Consider the following 14,710-nt stretch of genomic DNA (forward strand, 5'->3'; position numbering starts at 1 on the left):
TTAGTGTAAGCCTATTTGTGACGCTAATAAATAAACTTTAACTTTAGGATGAAGGTGGCATTGCCAGTGGATCTGGTAATGAATGTGGCGATGAACCTTTATGCATCTGAATCCCTCCGGGCTGGAACAGGCGATTTTGGCAACATCTGCCAGTTTGCTGTCCATTGTTGCATAAAGGAGCTCTGTATTCCAAGAGGACGGAATACATTTCATCCTCTCTTGCCAGACAGAAGCAAGCAAAATGAGTGTGTGCATTTATAAGGAATGCAGGCATTCCTTATGGTGCCGCGTGGCACCAAATGCCAACTGTGAAATGTATCAAATTAAAAAGGATCCCATTCCCTGAATGCTCAGCTAGTGAGTAACCATGCACAAGGAATTCCCAATATCCTGGCACCAGTCAAGTTGTCTTCATTTTTCAGAGTCCATTTGCAATTCAACCACCATGACAAACCAAAGAGTGGTGGCTAAACAACAAAGACTATCGTTTGACAACATGGCTCATGACTTTGGTGCACAACCCACATAAATGTGGAAAGCATGCATATGATGAAAGCTATACTGTCACACAAAATGTGATGGAGAAGACCATTGTGATGCCTAAAGAATGCTTCAGCTGCCGAGAGTACTCTCAAGGAGCCAAGCAGTACTCACTATGATTGGTGGTGGTTTGCTGCCTGCTGCATGATCTCACTATTATGAAGACACAGCCTTTGCCACCAGGTATACAGTAACCAGCTGAGGAGGAGGAGGTGCACGAGGAAGGGAGAAGTTAGCCAATCCATTTCTATTCCAGCCAGGAGGCATTGTGGTTAACAATGAGTTATTAATGAGTGCTCTGTCACTGGTGTAGTCTGTGATGCCCTCCATATGTGAAAAGCCAGTCAGAGCTGCAAACCTAGGTCCTTGCTAACTCTGACTGATGTTATCATCGACAAAGTTGATATAATTGCCAGCTATGGCAAAGAAACCAGTCACTCTTTTCTGTTTCTGTTGTGGGCCACCAACTGGAAATCTTATTAATATCCCCAGCAGAGTCCTGGAAAATTTCAGAAGTAGAAAGAGTTGAAGGCATTGATATATTTGACAGGCACTGGTAAAGTATGGCCACCAGGTCCCGTGGGTCTGGTTCCAGCAGGCTACACACATTTGCTACCCCTCAATGCTAGACTCTGAACTTGCTAAGATATTTGTGTTCTTGCATGTTGAGGAAGCTTATCCTCTGTGATCCTCTCTGCAGAATCTGTGTATTGGTTATGCCCCTCCTCCGGGCTGCACCACTCTGTTGATTTCCCCCTCTCCTATGGAACTGCAGCTCTGTGAGCATCAGCAGCTGTTGTTGGTGTTGTTCCTGCCTCTGCTGATTGTCCTCATGTGAGGTGCAAAGTAGCACAGTGTAAGGGGCACACATTGGGGGGAATTTTACCATTTTGAGTCTAAGTGCCGAATTTGGGTGAAGTGAGGAAAAATATACAGATGAGTACACTTTAAAAATGACTGCCTGGCACATAAAGAGTTAACTGGGAGAGAGACCATAAACAGGCACTGACTTTTAGCCCAGACAACTACTTGGAATTAAAACATGCAGGAATTAGATACTGCAGGAAGCCAGTGGAAATAGGGACAGTCCCGGGACAAAAAGGTCTGCTAAAGAGATTAGCCACAAATGGGAATGGGAATACATAAATGCAGGAAAACCCATTATTATATGAATGAGCCGAAACTAAACCATTGATAGTCATTGACGTAGGAAATGTATCCATTCATAGAACAATGCAATGTTAACATGCTTCTGTCTGTATTTGTCTATAACGATGTGTTAACGATCGATCACCTACTTGATTACAATGATGTGATAATGGCTAGATGTCTGGTCCATCTATTGTGTAAAGGGTATAAAGATGGACCGCTCCTATTGTCTCATTGAGAGAAGGTTTGCTGCTTGTTAGTGCCTTGTCTCCACGAAGCTTCGTTAAAATAAAACTGTATTCTTGAAAACTTCAAGCCTGGCTCAGTGGTACATTTCCCACAACACGAGCGTCAAATAGATCCGCGCCTGGAATCCTCTTTCCAGCGCGCCCATACGTGTTTTGTCGGCTCCGGCCCGATCCGCGCTGTGGGCGGGGCTTAGTGCTGGCGGACCGATCGGAGCTCTGAACTGCGCATGCGCAGTTTGAAAAAATGTGACAGCGCGCCCGGGCGCGAAACAAAAAGAAAAAGCGGAGAGAGCGGCTCTCTGACGTTCATCCTCTGGTCGGGGGTTGGGGGTGACCCATCATTCTCTGGTCGGGGGGGTTCCGCTGTCTGTCTGCAGCCGATCCCTCCTGCCGGAGTGGACGTGCGGCCGTGCCATCCCACAAAACCTTCAGGATGAAGCGATTCCTCGCTAAGAAGATGAAGCAGAACCGGCCGATTCCACAGTGGATCCGCATGAAAACCAGCTACAAGATCAGTACAAGTCCAAGAGGAGACACTGGAGAAGGACCAAACTGGGCCTGTAAAGGGATGCACCATCACTGGTACACTACCAGCCACAGCCATCTCTTCCGCTCTCTTGCCCTGCAGGGAAGAGTAATCTGTGGCTGGTAGTGTACCAGTGATGGTACACTACCATACGCCACATCCCCTCTCCTCCCCCCCCCCCCCCCCCCCCCGTCCCGTTCCCCCCCCCAGGGGTTGAGACGTCACACCCCCTCTCCTCCTCCCACTCCCCTCCCGCCCCGACCAGCGGATGACCTGGGTCAGAGAGCCGTTGCAGTCTCTGACCCCGCTCTTCGGAGGCTGCAGTGGCGACTTCAGACTTTTATTTGGCAGGTCGGTTACAGCGCGGACGCGGATTGGGCCAGAAGACGGTAAAGTGGGATTTGGCGGTAGAGTTGGGCGCGTGGTTCATTAAGTCGATTTAAATGCATGCAAATGCATTTAAGTCGTCGGGCCGCCCGATTCAAGCGCGCACCGGACCCACGTCTGAATCGGGTGTTGGTAAAGCCGCGATCTGCTTGGAATCGGGTGCAGATCGCGGTATAGGCCCGACACCCAACTTTACCGCGATTTCACGCCTGAAAACGGGTGCGAAGTTTTGATAAAATCAGGCCCATTGTAGCCTGAATGTTGGAGCTCCAGAATACCGATCCAATCTCCAAACCTCTGTTTAACTATGTCCTAGTGTAATAATGGCTGCATTTTATAACATTGATTCCGATCTATTTAATATTGTTTCAGGGCAGAGGTCTTACTTGGAAACATCATCAAGAAAAAGGGCTGGAGGTAATATTTTTATTACTCAGTTTTGCATGTTTTGTTTTCTCTTTCTCCCATTCGACCTATTGTACCCCTCTTCCCAAATATGTTCACATCTCTGTGCATACTAATAACTCACATGGATGTAAGTAACATTGTGATTTAAAAAAATATATATTTATAAAATAATTACAGCATTTGGACAATAGGGATCGTAAGTGCAATCTAATGTGTTTGCAACTGAACAATAACTTAAATCTTATGTCAGCATGCACTGGGTAGACCAGGTGGTCACATGATGACACGGTCACTTAAGAGGTCATGTGATGGAAAGGCAGGAGTTCTCCCCAGAGCATAAGCTGGAGTAACTGCTCAGTAAGTGAATAAAGTATTGTTTGTTATAAGTGGCCGGTCTTTGGGAACCCATTTCTACACACCTGGCCAAATAAAAGATGTATGGAACTGTACTGTAGCGTCCCTCCCTCTGATCCAGAAGTTTGGGTTTGACTCCCACCCAGGACTTGATGACCAAGGAAGGTATGTTTGTAACGCAGCTGAGCAACCTGCAGAATCCTTCCAGCACATGCCAATGGCAGGCGGTAAGAGTGGGAGATACTCCTGGTCAACTATACTTAATGCAGAATGGTGCTCCATAATCTATAAGTCGCGGGTGGCAGCCAGTTGCAGGAAAAACCCACCATGAAAGCATGCAACTCTGCCTTGTGCATCAATAAGTGCGGGAGGAGAAACAACAATCGTCATGAAGAATAAACATTTGGGTGAATTTGCAATTTAATGAATTGATTTTATAGGATTTGAAATTCAAACCTCAAAAATCTGCTAAGAAACATCAATTAAAAACTGCAGCAATTTTGAACTGTTTTCTGCAGCCACTTTCCAGCCACATAAAATTAAACTCAGTTGCATGGTACACTCCCTCCTTACTAGTTAACAAGGACCAGCAGGTTAAAGCCTTTTAAAGCTCTTTTTTTTCATTTAATGGGGTGTCTTCAATTGGCCCTTGCACTGTTTTTGTGACTTCAACAACAGGCAGCAGGTATAAAGACACGTCTTCTATCAAAGTGGGAAAAGTGATGGCCCTTTTCCCTCTGAGGCCAAATATTGTACAAGGGCCACACCAGGAACTTGAGCACATAATCAAAGTTAAATTTGCTTCTGGGTCAAAGGGCATGGTGCATTGTGACACACCAAAGAGCATTGATTGGTTATTGACCAGGAAATGCCCTGGAATTTCTCAGTGATTCAGTCAGCTGTCCTGTTATTCACCTTGAATACTTATTTTTGCCGACCTAGTTAGTTTATCCAACATTTTTCAACATTGCATGGACACCCTTCAGGTTCTGTAGGTCATAAAACCATGGTTACCTCCTTGTGGCCTGTGCTGTAAATTGTAATGGCTTCTTCTCTAATACTCCTCCCATCCAAGGAATTCCTCTCTTTTGTAAATTGGGGAGGATCACTTCCATGTCAGGATCTGAAAAGTTGGATATTTGTCTTTTCCTCACTGTTTCACTCCCTCTCCATCGGCTTTCAATCCTTTCGATGTAGAAGTTATGTCCTGGCACTGCAGCCATCCTGAATTCTCAAAGGAAGGCAGTGGTTAAAAGTTTTTTAAAAAGTGAGCAACCCAGCTCACTCCGGCTCAATTCCATCCATTCTTGGTTTTAACCATGTGGAACGGTGGCACAGTGGTTAGCACTGCCGCCTTGCAGCGCCAGGGACCTGGGTTCGATTCCTGGCTTGGGTCACTGTCTGTGCGGAGTCTGCACATTCTGTCCAGTTGCCTCCCACAGTCTGAAAGATGTGCTGGTTAGGTGCATTGGCCATGCTAAATTCTCTCTGTGTATCCAAACAGGTGCCGGAGTGTGGCGACGAGGGGATTTTCACAGTAATTTCATTGCACTGTTAATGTAGGCCTACTTGTGATTAATAAATTAAAAAAAGGGGGCAGCTGTTGAAACCACTCTCAAAATGTATGTATGTTCTCTTAAAATGGAGGCACCCAGCTTCCTTATAAATTTTAATGTCAGTTTGATTTTTAACCACCTCAAGATGCATCTCTTGGGCCTCAGGAAGTGTGGCTGTTTGAAGGGAGACATGAAGGGTCAGATCCATAAGTGCCTTTACAGCATTGCTAGTGTGCCAACAGGACCAAGAGTGTTTCCCCACATTTCCCAGCAAACCTGCAAAAACTCTCACTGTACGATCTGCATGACCCTCTTCCACTATCAAATTAACCCATTCCCCTCTCCAGTGATCTGACCTTCCGGTGACTTACTCTTGTTGATGCAGAGCCTCTTGTTGCTGCCTGGAGCCTCAGGCCTACCTGTCGAACTTCAGTCTGGCTGGGAAACAATTTCTGTTAAATCAGGTCCTGTTGTCAAACTGGACAGAAACCTTCAACGGCCCCACAATTTTCCTGTCTATCTGTCATTATCAGGACCAACAGGTCAACTCTTGCTTTCAAGCCATGGATGACAATAGCACTAAAATTGCAGGGCAGTGTACCCATAATTTTCTGACCAGCCGCTTGCTACATGCAAGGCCCCACTAAGAGATGCAGAAACTCTGAGCATTTTGCCAACTGAAGCTTCAATTCTCTCCATTAGAAATCATGCCTCAGGGACACTACAGAGTCCCCAGGAATCCAGTATAAATATGTGAAATCGGGGAGTAAATTAGATTCCTCCCATGGCTTATTTACTCTTTTTGCTTCAGCTGATGAATAGTTTCCGGCATTTACCATTTTTTTTATTGGCAATGGGGTTTATTATGCAGAACTATCAGATAGCGCTGAAAGAGCTGAACTGTCACGCACAAACTCTTCTCATTTTAGCAATGCTCACATGATTTAAGCTCTTGTCTGCTGAGTACTGACAGAGCATTCAACATTAGTTTGGCAAACGTAAGACAAGGTTTATCTATGCAGATGAAGAGGCTGCTATGGATTAGTTTCAGTTTGATAGGGTTTTCCCTTCTTCCTCTAAAGCTCAGTCACTGATTTTTAAAAAATAACAATTGCGATTTGTGATGCTTAGCGATCAAATGTGTTTAATATAAATATCAAATGTGCCCATAGCTGCAAAGTTGTATTGCTGTTCTAATGCCATTTTGACCTCCCATTTCAATTCAAGAAAGAATTCTTGCGTTTTTGTGTTTATCCTTCTATAATTATATCTTCCCTGTTTGTTGATATTTTCATTTAAGCAAAATATGTTGTGGTCATCAATTATCTAACCAATTGATCTCAACCAATGCGGGGGTTATGTTGAACTTAATCAAAGTTTAAGACAGGGTTTAACACACTAGTTATACAGCATGGTTTGCTTGAGTAAGCAGAGAAATGGCAAACAACATTCAATCCAGAAAAGTATGAGATAATGCATCTGGAGAAGGCTTATAAAGGAAGCGAAAATTCAATAAACGGGAAGATATCGAGACGGATTGAGGAAGTGACAGACCTTGGAGTCCATGTCCACAGGTCTTTGAAGGTGGCAGGACAGGTGTACAAAGTGGTCAAGAAAGTATATAGAATGCTTTTCTTTATTGGGTGAGGTATTGAATAAAAAAGCCTGGAGGTAATGATGGAACTGTATAAAATGATGGCCACAGCTGGAGTTTTATGTACAGTTCTGGTCACATTACAGGAAGGACATAATTTCTCTAGAGAGAGTGCAGAGGAGATTTACAAGAATGTTGCCAGAGCTTGAAAATTGCAGCTATGAGGAGACTTTGTATAGGCTAGGGTTGTTTTCCTTGGAACAGAGGAGACTAAGTGGTGACCAAATTGACGTGTACAAAATTATGATGAGCCTAGGCAAGATAGACAGGAAAGACATGTTTCCTCTAGAGGGGCCAATTACTCGGGGGCAGAGATTTAAGGTGATTGGTAGAAGGATTAGTGGGGACATGAGGAAAAGCTTTTTCACCCAGAGGGTGGTGAGCATCTGGAATTCACTGTCTAGGTTGGTGATGGAGACTGAAAGGCTCAACTCATTTACAAGGTATCTGAATCCACATCTGAAGTGCTGTAACCTTCATGGCTATGAACCAGGTACTGGAAAATGGGATTAAAATGAGCAGCTAATTTCTTTTTGCATGGAAATCTTTCTATGGTTCTAACCATGACAAGTAGAAAACGCCTGCCCCGATCAGTCAGAACATTGACACGCACAAAGAACTATTTCTTCATCTTTCTCTTTTCATCTTGGTGCCTCATGTCTTCACGACTTCTCAAAGTACTGTTACAATCCCAGCTGATAATACTAAACAAGTCAGATTCCAGAGTGAAACTGGGTTTCCTCCACTCTCTGGTATCCAAAAACTAACCATTTAAACAGTCCTTCTCTCTTTACTGATGTGTGTCTCTGGACCCCATTGTTTAAGTTTATTTATTATTGTCACAAGTAGGCTTGCATTAACACCACAATGAAGTTACTGTGAAAATCAACTAGTCGCCACACTCCGGCGCCTGTTCGGGTAAACTAAGGGAGAATTTAGCATGGCCAATGCACCTAACCTGCACATCTTTAGACTTTGGGAGGGAGCACCCGGAGGAAACCCATGCAGATATGGGGAGAATGTGCAGACTCCGCACAGACAGGGACCCAAGCTGGGATTGAACCCTTGTCCCTGGTGCTGTGAGGCAGCAGTGCTAACCACTGTGCCACTGTGTCAGTCATGCTAGGCATTAGCACTGTTTTTTTCTACTTTGTTTTTGGTTTTAACCTGACTAAACTGTAAACCCCTTGGTAACCAAGTTGACTTGAGTTGTGAAAACACACTGGAAATGCATGTGTACAAACAAGGCCCAGACTTGGCGGCACGCAATTCACAAAAGAAATTCCAATTGAAACTAGACTCAGGTTTTACCTTTCTTAACATGCATCTACAAAATATAAATTCAATGTAAAGCCATACGCTATTCCTAACACTACCCAAAACTGTTAGCATGGATGTACCCATTGGAATTCCTCAGCACTACCTATTTATCTGAAACCTCCCAAAGTCTTTTTCAGGGTCGACCTGGATGGATTATTAATTATTGACAGGACCTGATTGCCCTATAAAGATTTATTTTATTATAAAATACCCAGCGATATATCAAGTTCTTAGTCTAAACTATGGGGTAAAAGTTCAGTCTAATGTTATTCACCTGTCAGTTGCTTCCTTCTATTGATTGACCAGGCTTCCACATTATCTTTCCCTGTCTCACTCTTGGCTGTTCTGTGATCGGTTTTGTATCTTCCTTCCATCTGATCTCCGACCTTCAGCTAACCTCAGGGCTCCATTGTTATCAATTTTTTGTGCCCAAATCTGTTCATAAAACCTGTTAATGAGCTGTTCATAATGACTATCTGGTCAAAGTGGTCTCATCCCTGATCAAACTATTGAATCGTAGGGTTATTCACTAAAGCCTATTCAACTTCCACACCCTAATTAACTTTCACATATCAGCAAGCATCTTAATTGAGCAAGGTTAACTGAAAAACCTAACTCAGCTTTGTACTATGGTTATTTATTTGAAGTATCTACCCAGTTGTTCTCCCACTAATGCAGAGCCCTCATCTGACGATGGCCTCTTTTTCAGTCTGGCTGCAATTATCACCATCTCAGAATAATCATCCCACTAACTTTTGCTTCCAGCAAAATAAAACTTTGATCAATTTCCAGTGAAAGAAAGCTTACAGCACTAACCCATCCCTCTATCGATTTTAAGCTAATTATACATACTAGGCATGTTGTTAATTTCCAACACTACCCACCCTATAAGCAGTGGCAGTTCACTCATTGCCATTGTTGGTGAATGAGTAAAATGTAACTTGAGATTAACAATGTGCCTCCTACCAAAATGAAATTCAGAATTCTGTTTTTAAGAATGTAGCGGAGGTTCAATGGCCCAACTTTAGTATTCCAAAGAGCGGTGCTCTGGTGGATGGGTTTTGTGGTGGGATTCGTTTACTGATGATTCTGTTTTGAAAGGCATCAAGCAAGGGTCAGATATTCTGTTGGAAACAATTTGAAACCTCCATCTACCTGATGAGATTGAAAAGTCACTAAATCTCCAGGGACACACAAACCCACAGCAATGAATAAAAAAGGTCAGCGCCATGAGCCAATGACAACAACTTGGATTTATATAGCACCCTAAATCTGGGGTGAAAAAATCAAGATGCTTCACAGAGAGATAAGCAATAAATGGAGACTAAACTAAAAGAGTTTAGAAGGTGTAATAACTTGAGGGAGGAACCAATTTGGTGCAGATAAGCTTAAATTTTATTGAGAACACACATTGTGATGTTTACATGCTCGTTGCAATCTTTCTGCGGATGCTGCTCCCCTAGTGCCACCCCTCCCCCAGTTGATTGACAGGAGAAAAGAGCAACCAATTCTATTACTGGAGTGAGTGACCAAAATGTTTGATCAAAGAAGTGGATATTGTTTAAAGTTTATTTATTATTGTCACAAGTAGGCTTGCATTAACACTGCAATGAAGTTACTGTGAAAATCACCTAGTCACCACGCTCCTGTTCAGGTACACTAAGGGAGAATTTAGCATGGCCAATGCACCTAATCAGCAGATCTTTTGGACTGTGGGAGGAAACCGGAGCATCTGGAGGAAACCCACGCAGACACGGGGAAAAAGTGCAGACTCCGCACAGTCACCCAATCCAGAAATTGAACCCGGGTCCCTGGCGCAGTGAGGCAGCAAGGCCATAAAAATGAGTGAGGTCTGGTAAAGTTAGAGGGGCTTAGAGAGGTAATTGTAGAAAGGAAGCCTAAACAACCAAAGGCAGGGCCAGGAGTGGCGCAGCTAAGGGGATAGAGCAGGTGTACAAGGCTAGAATCAGAACAAAAGAGGGTTTGTAGGGCTGGAGAAAGTTAGAGAGTTAGGGAAAAATAAGACTACGGAAGGATTTAAACATTGTGATAGGAATTCTGAATTTAAGGCTTTGAGTAACAAAGAGCCAATATAGGAACAGGGGTGATGGATGAGCAAACTTGGTGCAAGATAAGATACCAGCAGCAGTGTTTTGAAGGAGATGAAGTTTATTGAGGGTAGTGAAGTGAAGGTCAGCTAGGGGAGTTATTATTTTTTTCTGTAGAATTCTTTTGGGAATCAGTTATTTTCAAGTCACCTGCAGTAATGAACTTTGAGTGCTGTAAACAAGAACACAAGAAATAGAAGCAAGAGTAGTTTGTTACGATCCCACTTGATGTGATAACTGGACAGGAAGATCCCAGAGTGGAACGCTGGCTCAAAAGACCACAACTTTTTCTTGTTTTTTCAAACATGGAGGAACAGAGTAACAGCATTGCTGATTAGTTTTAACCACAAAAACAATTATTGAACATGGAAAAATTGGATTATAATAATATACTCATTTACTCTCCCCTTAGCTTAACAAATCCACATAGGTTTTATCATTACTATGGATGACAAAGTATATTTGTATCAACAAGGGTCTAATTAACCCAAAGTCCTTTTTCAAGCACACAGATTGGCTGTGGTCAAACATACACTCTGACCTCAACCCAAGTTAGTATCTGTGGTTTACTCCTCCAAAGCCCCCAAATGATTGTCACATGAAAGTTTCCAAACTCTACTCCCGATACATTTTAAAATCTTCTCTCATAATAATGCTTTCCATTGGCAGGTTGCATTCTGAAATCCACTGCATGTTTTCCAAACAACTCTTTTGAACAAAGCTTTCTGCCCCACTCTGAGTGAACCCATGCTAGGTTTTGCACCAGCTTCTTTAGGATTTCTTTGTCTTAATTGCTTTTACATGCACAAATTCTGATATCCAGTCACTGATTGCTCCAGAATTATTTTAATTAATGTCTCACAAACTGCAGTTGGTTCCTTTAATATAAGGTTTCCTCAAAACTGCTCTTCATTTCTCTAGATTCCTTGAGTAGTTGCCCTTTAGATTTCTGGCACTGGCTTTCTTAACCAATACTCCATTGTATGGCTTTTCGTCTAGCAAAGCTGAGAGAGAGAGATGAAAAGTTTGAAATTAGAACAACTGCAATGCTGAAGGAGGCCATTCGGCCCATCGAGCCTACACTTTACCCAGACTCAATCCCTGTAACCCCATGTATTTAACCCACTAATCCCCCTAACTTATACATCTTGGGACACTAAGGGGCAATTTAGCATGGCCAATCTGCCTGACCTGCACATCTTTGGAGTGTGGGAGGAAACCAGAGCATGGGAAAAGCCATGCAGACACGTGGAGAATATGCAAACTCCACACACAGTCACCCGGGGCTGGAATTGAACCCAGGTCCCTGGCGCTGTGAGGCAGCAGCTCTGACCTCTGTGCCATCGTGCTGCCTGTTTCCTGATGTTCCCTCTCCAGCTGCCTGTCATCAACTGCTCTGGTTTCCAGTTAAAACTAAAAATCAAAGAAAAGTTCTCCCTCTCTGGGAAGTGGGCCTTATTTGCTAAGCACCCACAACTATTTATTCTACCCACTGTAACCCTTTCTAAGCACAATAGGATCCCAGTTGGAAATGAAACCAACCCCCACATAGGCAAGCACCTTTGTCCAACATGATGGACTAACTACGGATCCCTTCCAGATACAGAAATGTTAAATTAAACCCACCTAAACTTACCTTCTAATGTTTACCCATACAGGTTTGAGATTCTTGCTACCAGTCGGGACGGGAACAGAGACTGCAAGGAGGACGAGCAAACTGCCCATGGTACCATGGTGCAGGGAGCCGTTGAGGCAGAGGAAGTAAAGAGAAATGTAGTGGTAATTGGGGATAGTGCAGTTAAGGGCATAGACACTGTTCTTTGTGACCAGGATAGAGAATGCTGTAGGTTGTGTTGCCTGCCTGGTGCTCGGGTCCAAGATGTATCATCTGGGCTGCATAGGAACTTGGAGTGGGAGGGTAAGAATCCAGTTGTCGTGGTCCATGTAGGTGCCAATGACATAGGCATAACAGGAACAAAGGATGTGCAGAGGGAGTATGAAAAGCTAGGAACCAAATTAAAAAGCAGAACCAACAAGGTGGTAATATCTGGATTACTACCTGAACCACACGCGAATTGGCACAGGGTCAATAGGATTAAGGAGACGAATGCGTGGCTCAGGGATTGGTGTGGGAGGAATGGGTTCAAATTCATGGGGCATTGGCACCAATATTGGGGCAGATGGGACCTATTTGGATGGGATGGTCTCCGTCTGAATCGTGCTGGGACCAGAGTCCTGGCAAATCGTATAACTAGGGTCGTTGATAGGGCTTTAAACTATTAAATGGGGGGAGGGTGCAGGGGTATGGGGAATTACAAAATCAAAGGTAAAGGAGAGAGTACAAGTGCAGGTTAATGTTGAGGACATTCAACTAGTTAAAGGAGTAGAGGGCTCGGGAGATGTTAGTAGCGTTTCAACAAACCGGGTCCAGATAAAGGCTGGCAGAAAGACGCTTTGCCTGAATGCACGAAGCATTCAAAACAAAGTAAATGAGTTGATGGCACAAATCCGTACAATTGAGTATGATCTTGTGGCCATCACAGAAACGTGGTTGCAGCGTGACCGGGACTGGGAACTGAATATCCAGGGGTATCAGACATTTAGGAAGGATAGACAGGTAGAAAAAGGAGGTGGGGTAGCTCTGTTAATAAAGGATAATATTAGGACGGTAGTGAGAGACGACATAGGCTCTAAGGAGCAAAACGTGGAATCGTTGTGGGTCAAGATAAGGAATAGTAGGGGGGAAAAGACACTGGTAGGCATGGTCTATAGGCCCCCAAATAATAACTTAGAGGTGGGGAGGGCTATAAACAAGCAAATAATGAATGCGTGCAAAAACGGAACGGCAATAATCATGGGGGATTTTAACCTGCATATTGATTGGTCGACTCAAATTGGACGTGGAGGGCTTGAGGAAGAGTTCTTGGAATGCTGTCGGGATAGTTTCATTGAACAGTATGTTACTGAACCTACAAGAGAGCGAGTTATCTTAGATCTGGTGCTGTGTAATGAGACAGGTAGAATTAAGGATCTTCTTGTGAGGAATCCTCTTGGGTTGAGTGATCATAATAGAAACATAGAAACATAGAAAACTACAGCACAAAACAGGCCCTTCGGCCCCACAAGTTGTGCTGAACATATCCCTACCTTTTAGGCCTACCTATAACCCTCCATCCTATTAAGTCCCATGTACTCATCCAGGAGTCTCTTAAAAGACCCTATTGAGTTTGCCTCCATCACCACTGACGGCAGCCGATTCCACTCACCCACCACCCTCTGTGTGAAAAACTTCCCCCTAACATTTCCCCTGTACCTACCCCCCAGCACCTTAAACCTGTGTCCTCTCATAGCAGCCATTTCCACCCTGGGAAAAAGCCTCTGAGAGTCCACCCGATCTATGCCTCTCAACATCTTCTACACCTCTATTAGGTCTCCTCTCATCCTACGTCTCTCCAAGGAGAAAAGACCGAGCTCCCTCAGCCTATCCTCATAAGGCATGCCACTCAATCCAGGCAACATCCTTGTAAATCGCCTCTGCACCCTTTCAATCTTTTCCACATCCTTCCTGTAATGAGGCAACCAGAACTGAGGACAGTACTCCAGGTGGGATCTGACGAGGGTCTTATATAGCTGCATCATTATCCCCGGACTCCTAAACTCAATCCCTCGATTGATAAAGACCAGCACACCATACACCTTCTTAACCACCTCCTCCACCTGCGGGGCCAATTTTAGAGTCCTATGGACCCGGACCCCAAGGTCCTTCTGATCCTCTACCGTACTAAGAGTCTTTCCCTTTATATTGTACTCCTTCATCCCATTTGACCTACCAAAATGGACCACTACACATTTATCTGGGTTGAAGTCCATCTGCCACTTCTCCGCCCAGTCTTGCATCCTATCTATGTCCCTCTGTAACTTCTGACATCCCTCCAGACTATCCACAACCCCACCACCCTTTGTGTCGTCGGCAAACTTACCAACCTATCCCTCCACTTCCTCATCCAGGTCATTTATGAAAATGACAAACAGCAAGGGTCCTAGAACAGATCCCTGGGGCACACCACTGGTGACCGACCTCCATTTAGAAAAAGACCCATCTATACACACACTCTGCCTCCTTTGGGCAAGCCAGTTCTGGATCCACAGGGCAGCAAAGATCATCGCCAGAGGCTCTGCAATCTCGTCCCTCGTCTCCCACAGTAACCTGGGGTACATCCCATCCAGACCCGGCGACTTATCTATCTTGATGCCATTCAAAGATTCCAGCACAACCTCTTTGTTAAAGTCCACATACTCAATCTTTTCAGTCCACCGCAAGCCCACAGTACATCCACCCAGGTCCTTATCCTCTGTGAAAACCGAGGCAAAATACTCATTAAGCACCTCTGCCATTTCTACTGGTTCCGTACTGATTTTCCCGCCTTCACCTTTTATAGGCCCTATCCCTTCACGTCTCA

The 14,710-nt window shown here is 44.2% G+C and overlaps 1 protein-coding gene across 1 annotated transcript in view; it reads left to right on the forward strand.

Moving 5' to 3' along the window:
- kcnab1a (potassium voltage-gated channel subfamily A regulatory beta subunit 1a) overlaps window positions 1-14,710 on the forward strand; it is a 395,957-nt gene that overhangs the window by 314,101 nt on the left and 67,146 nt on the right. Inside the window, exon 7 of the mRNA XM_078208296.1 lies at window positions 3,223-3,267. Within this exon, the coding sequence (XP_078064422.1) occupies window positions 3,223-3,267 (45 nt within the window). The remainder of the gene's footprint in view (window positions 1-3,222; window positions 3,268-14,710) is intronic.

The sequence above is a fragment of the Mustelus asterias genome, chromosome 3, assembly GCF_964213995.1.
Source record: "Mustelus asterias chromosome 3, sMusAst1.hap1.1, whole genome shotgun sequence".
Lineage (NCBI taxonomy): Eukaryota > Metazoa > Chordata > Chondrichthyes > Carcharhiniformes > Triakidae > Mustelus > Mustelus asterias.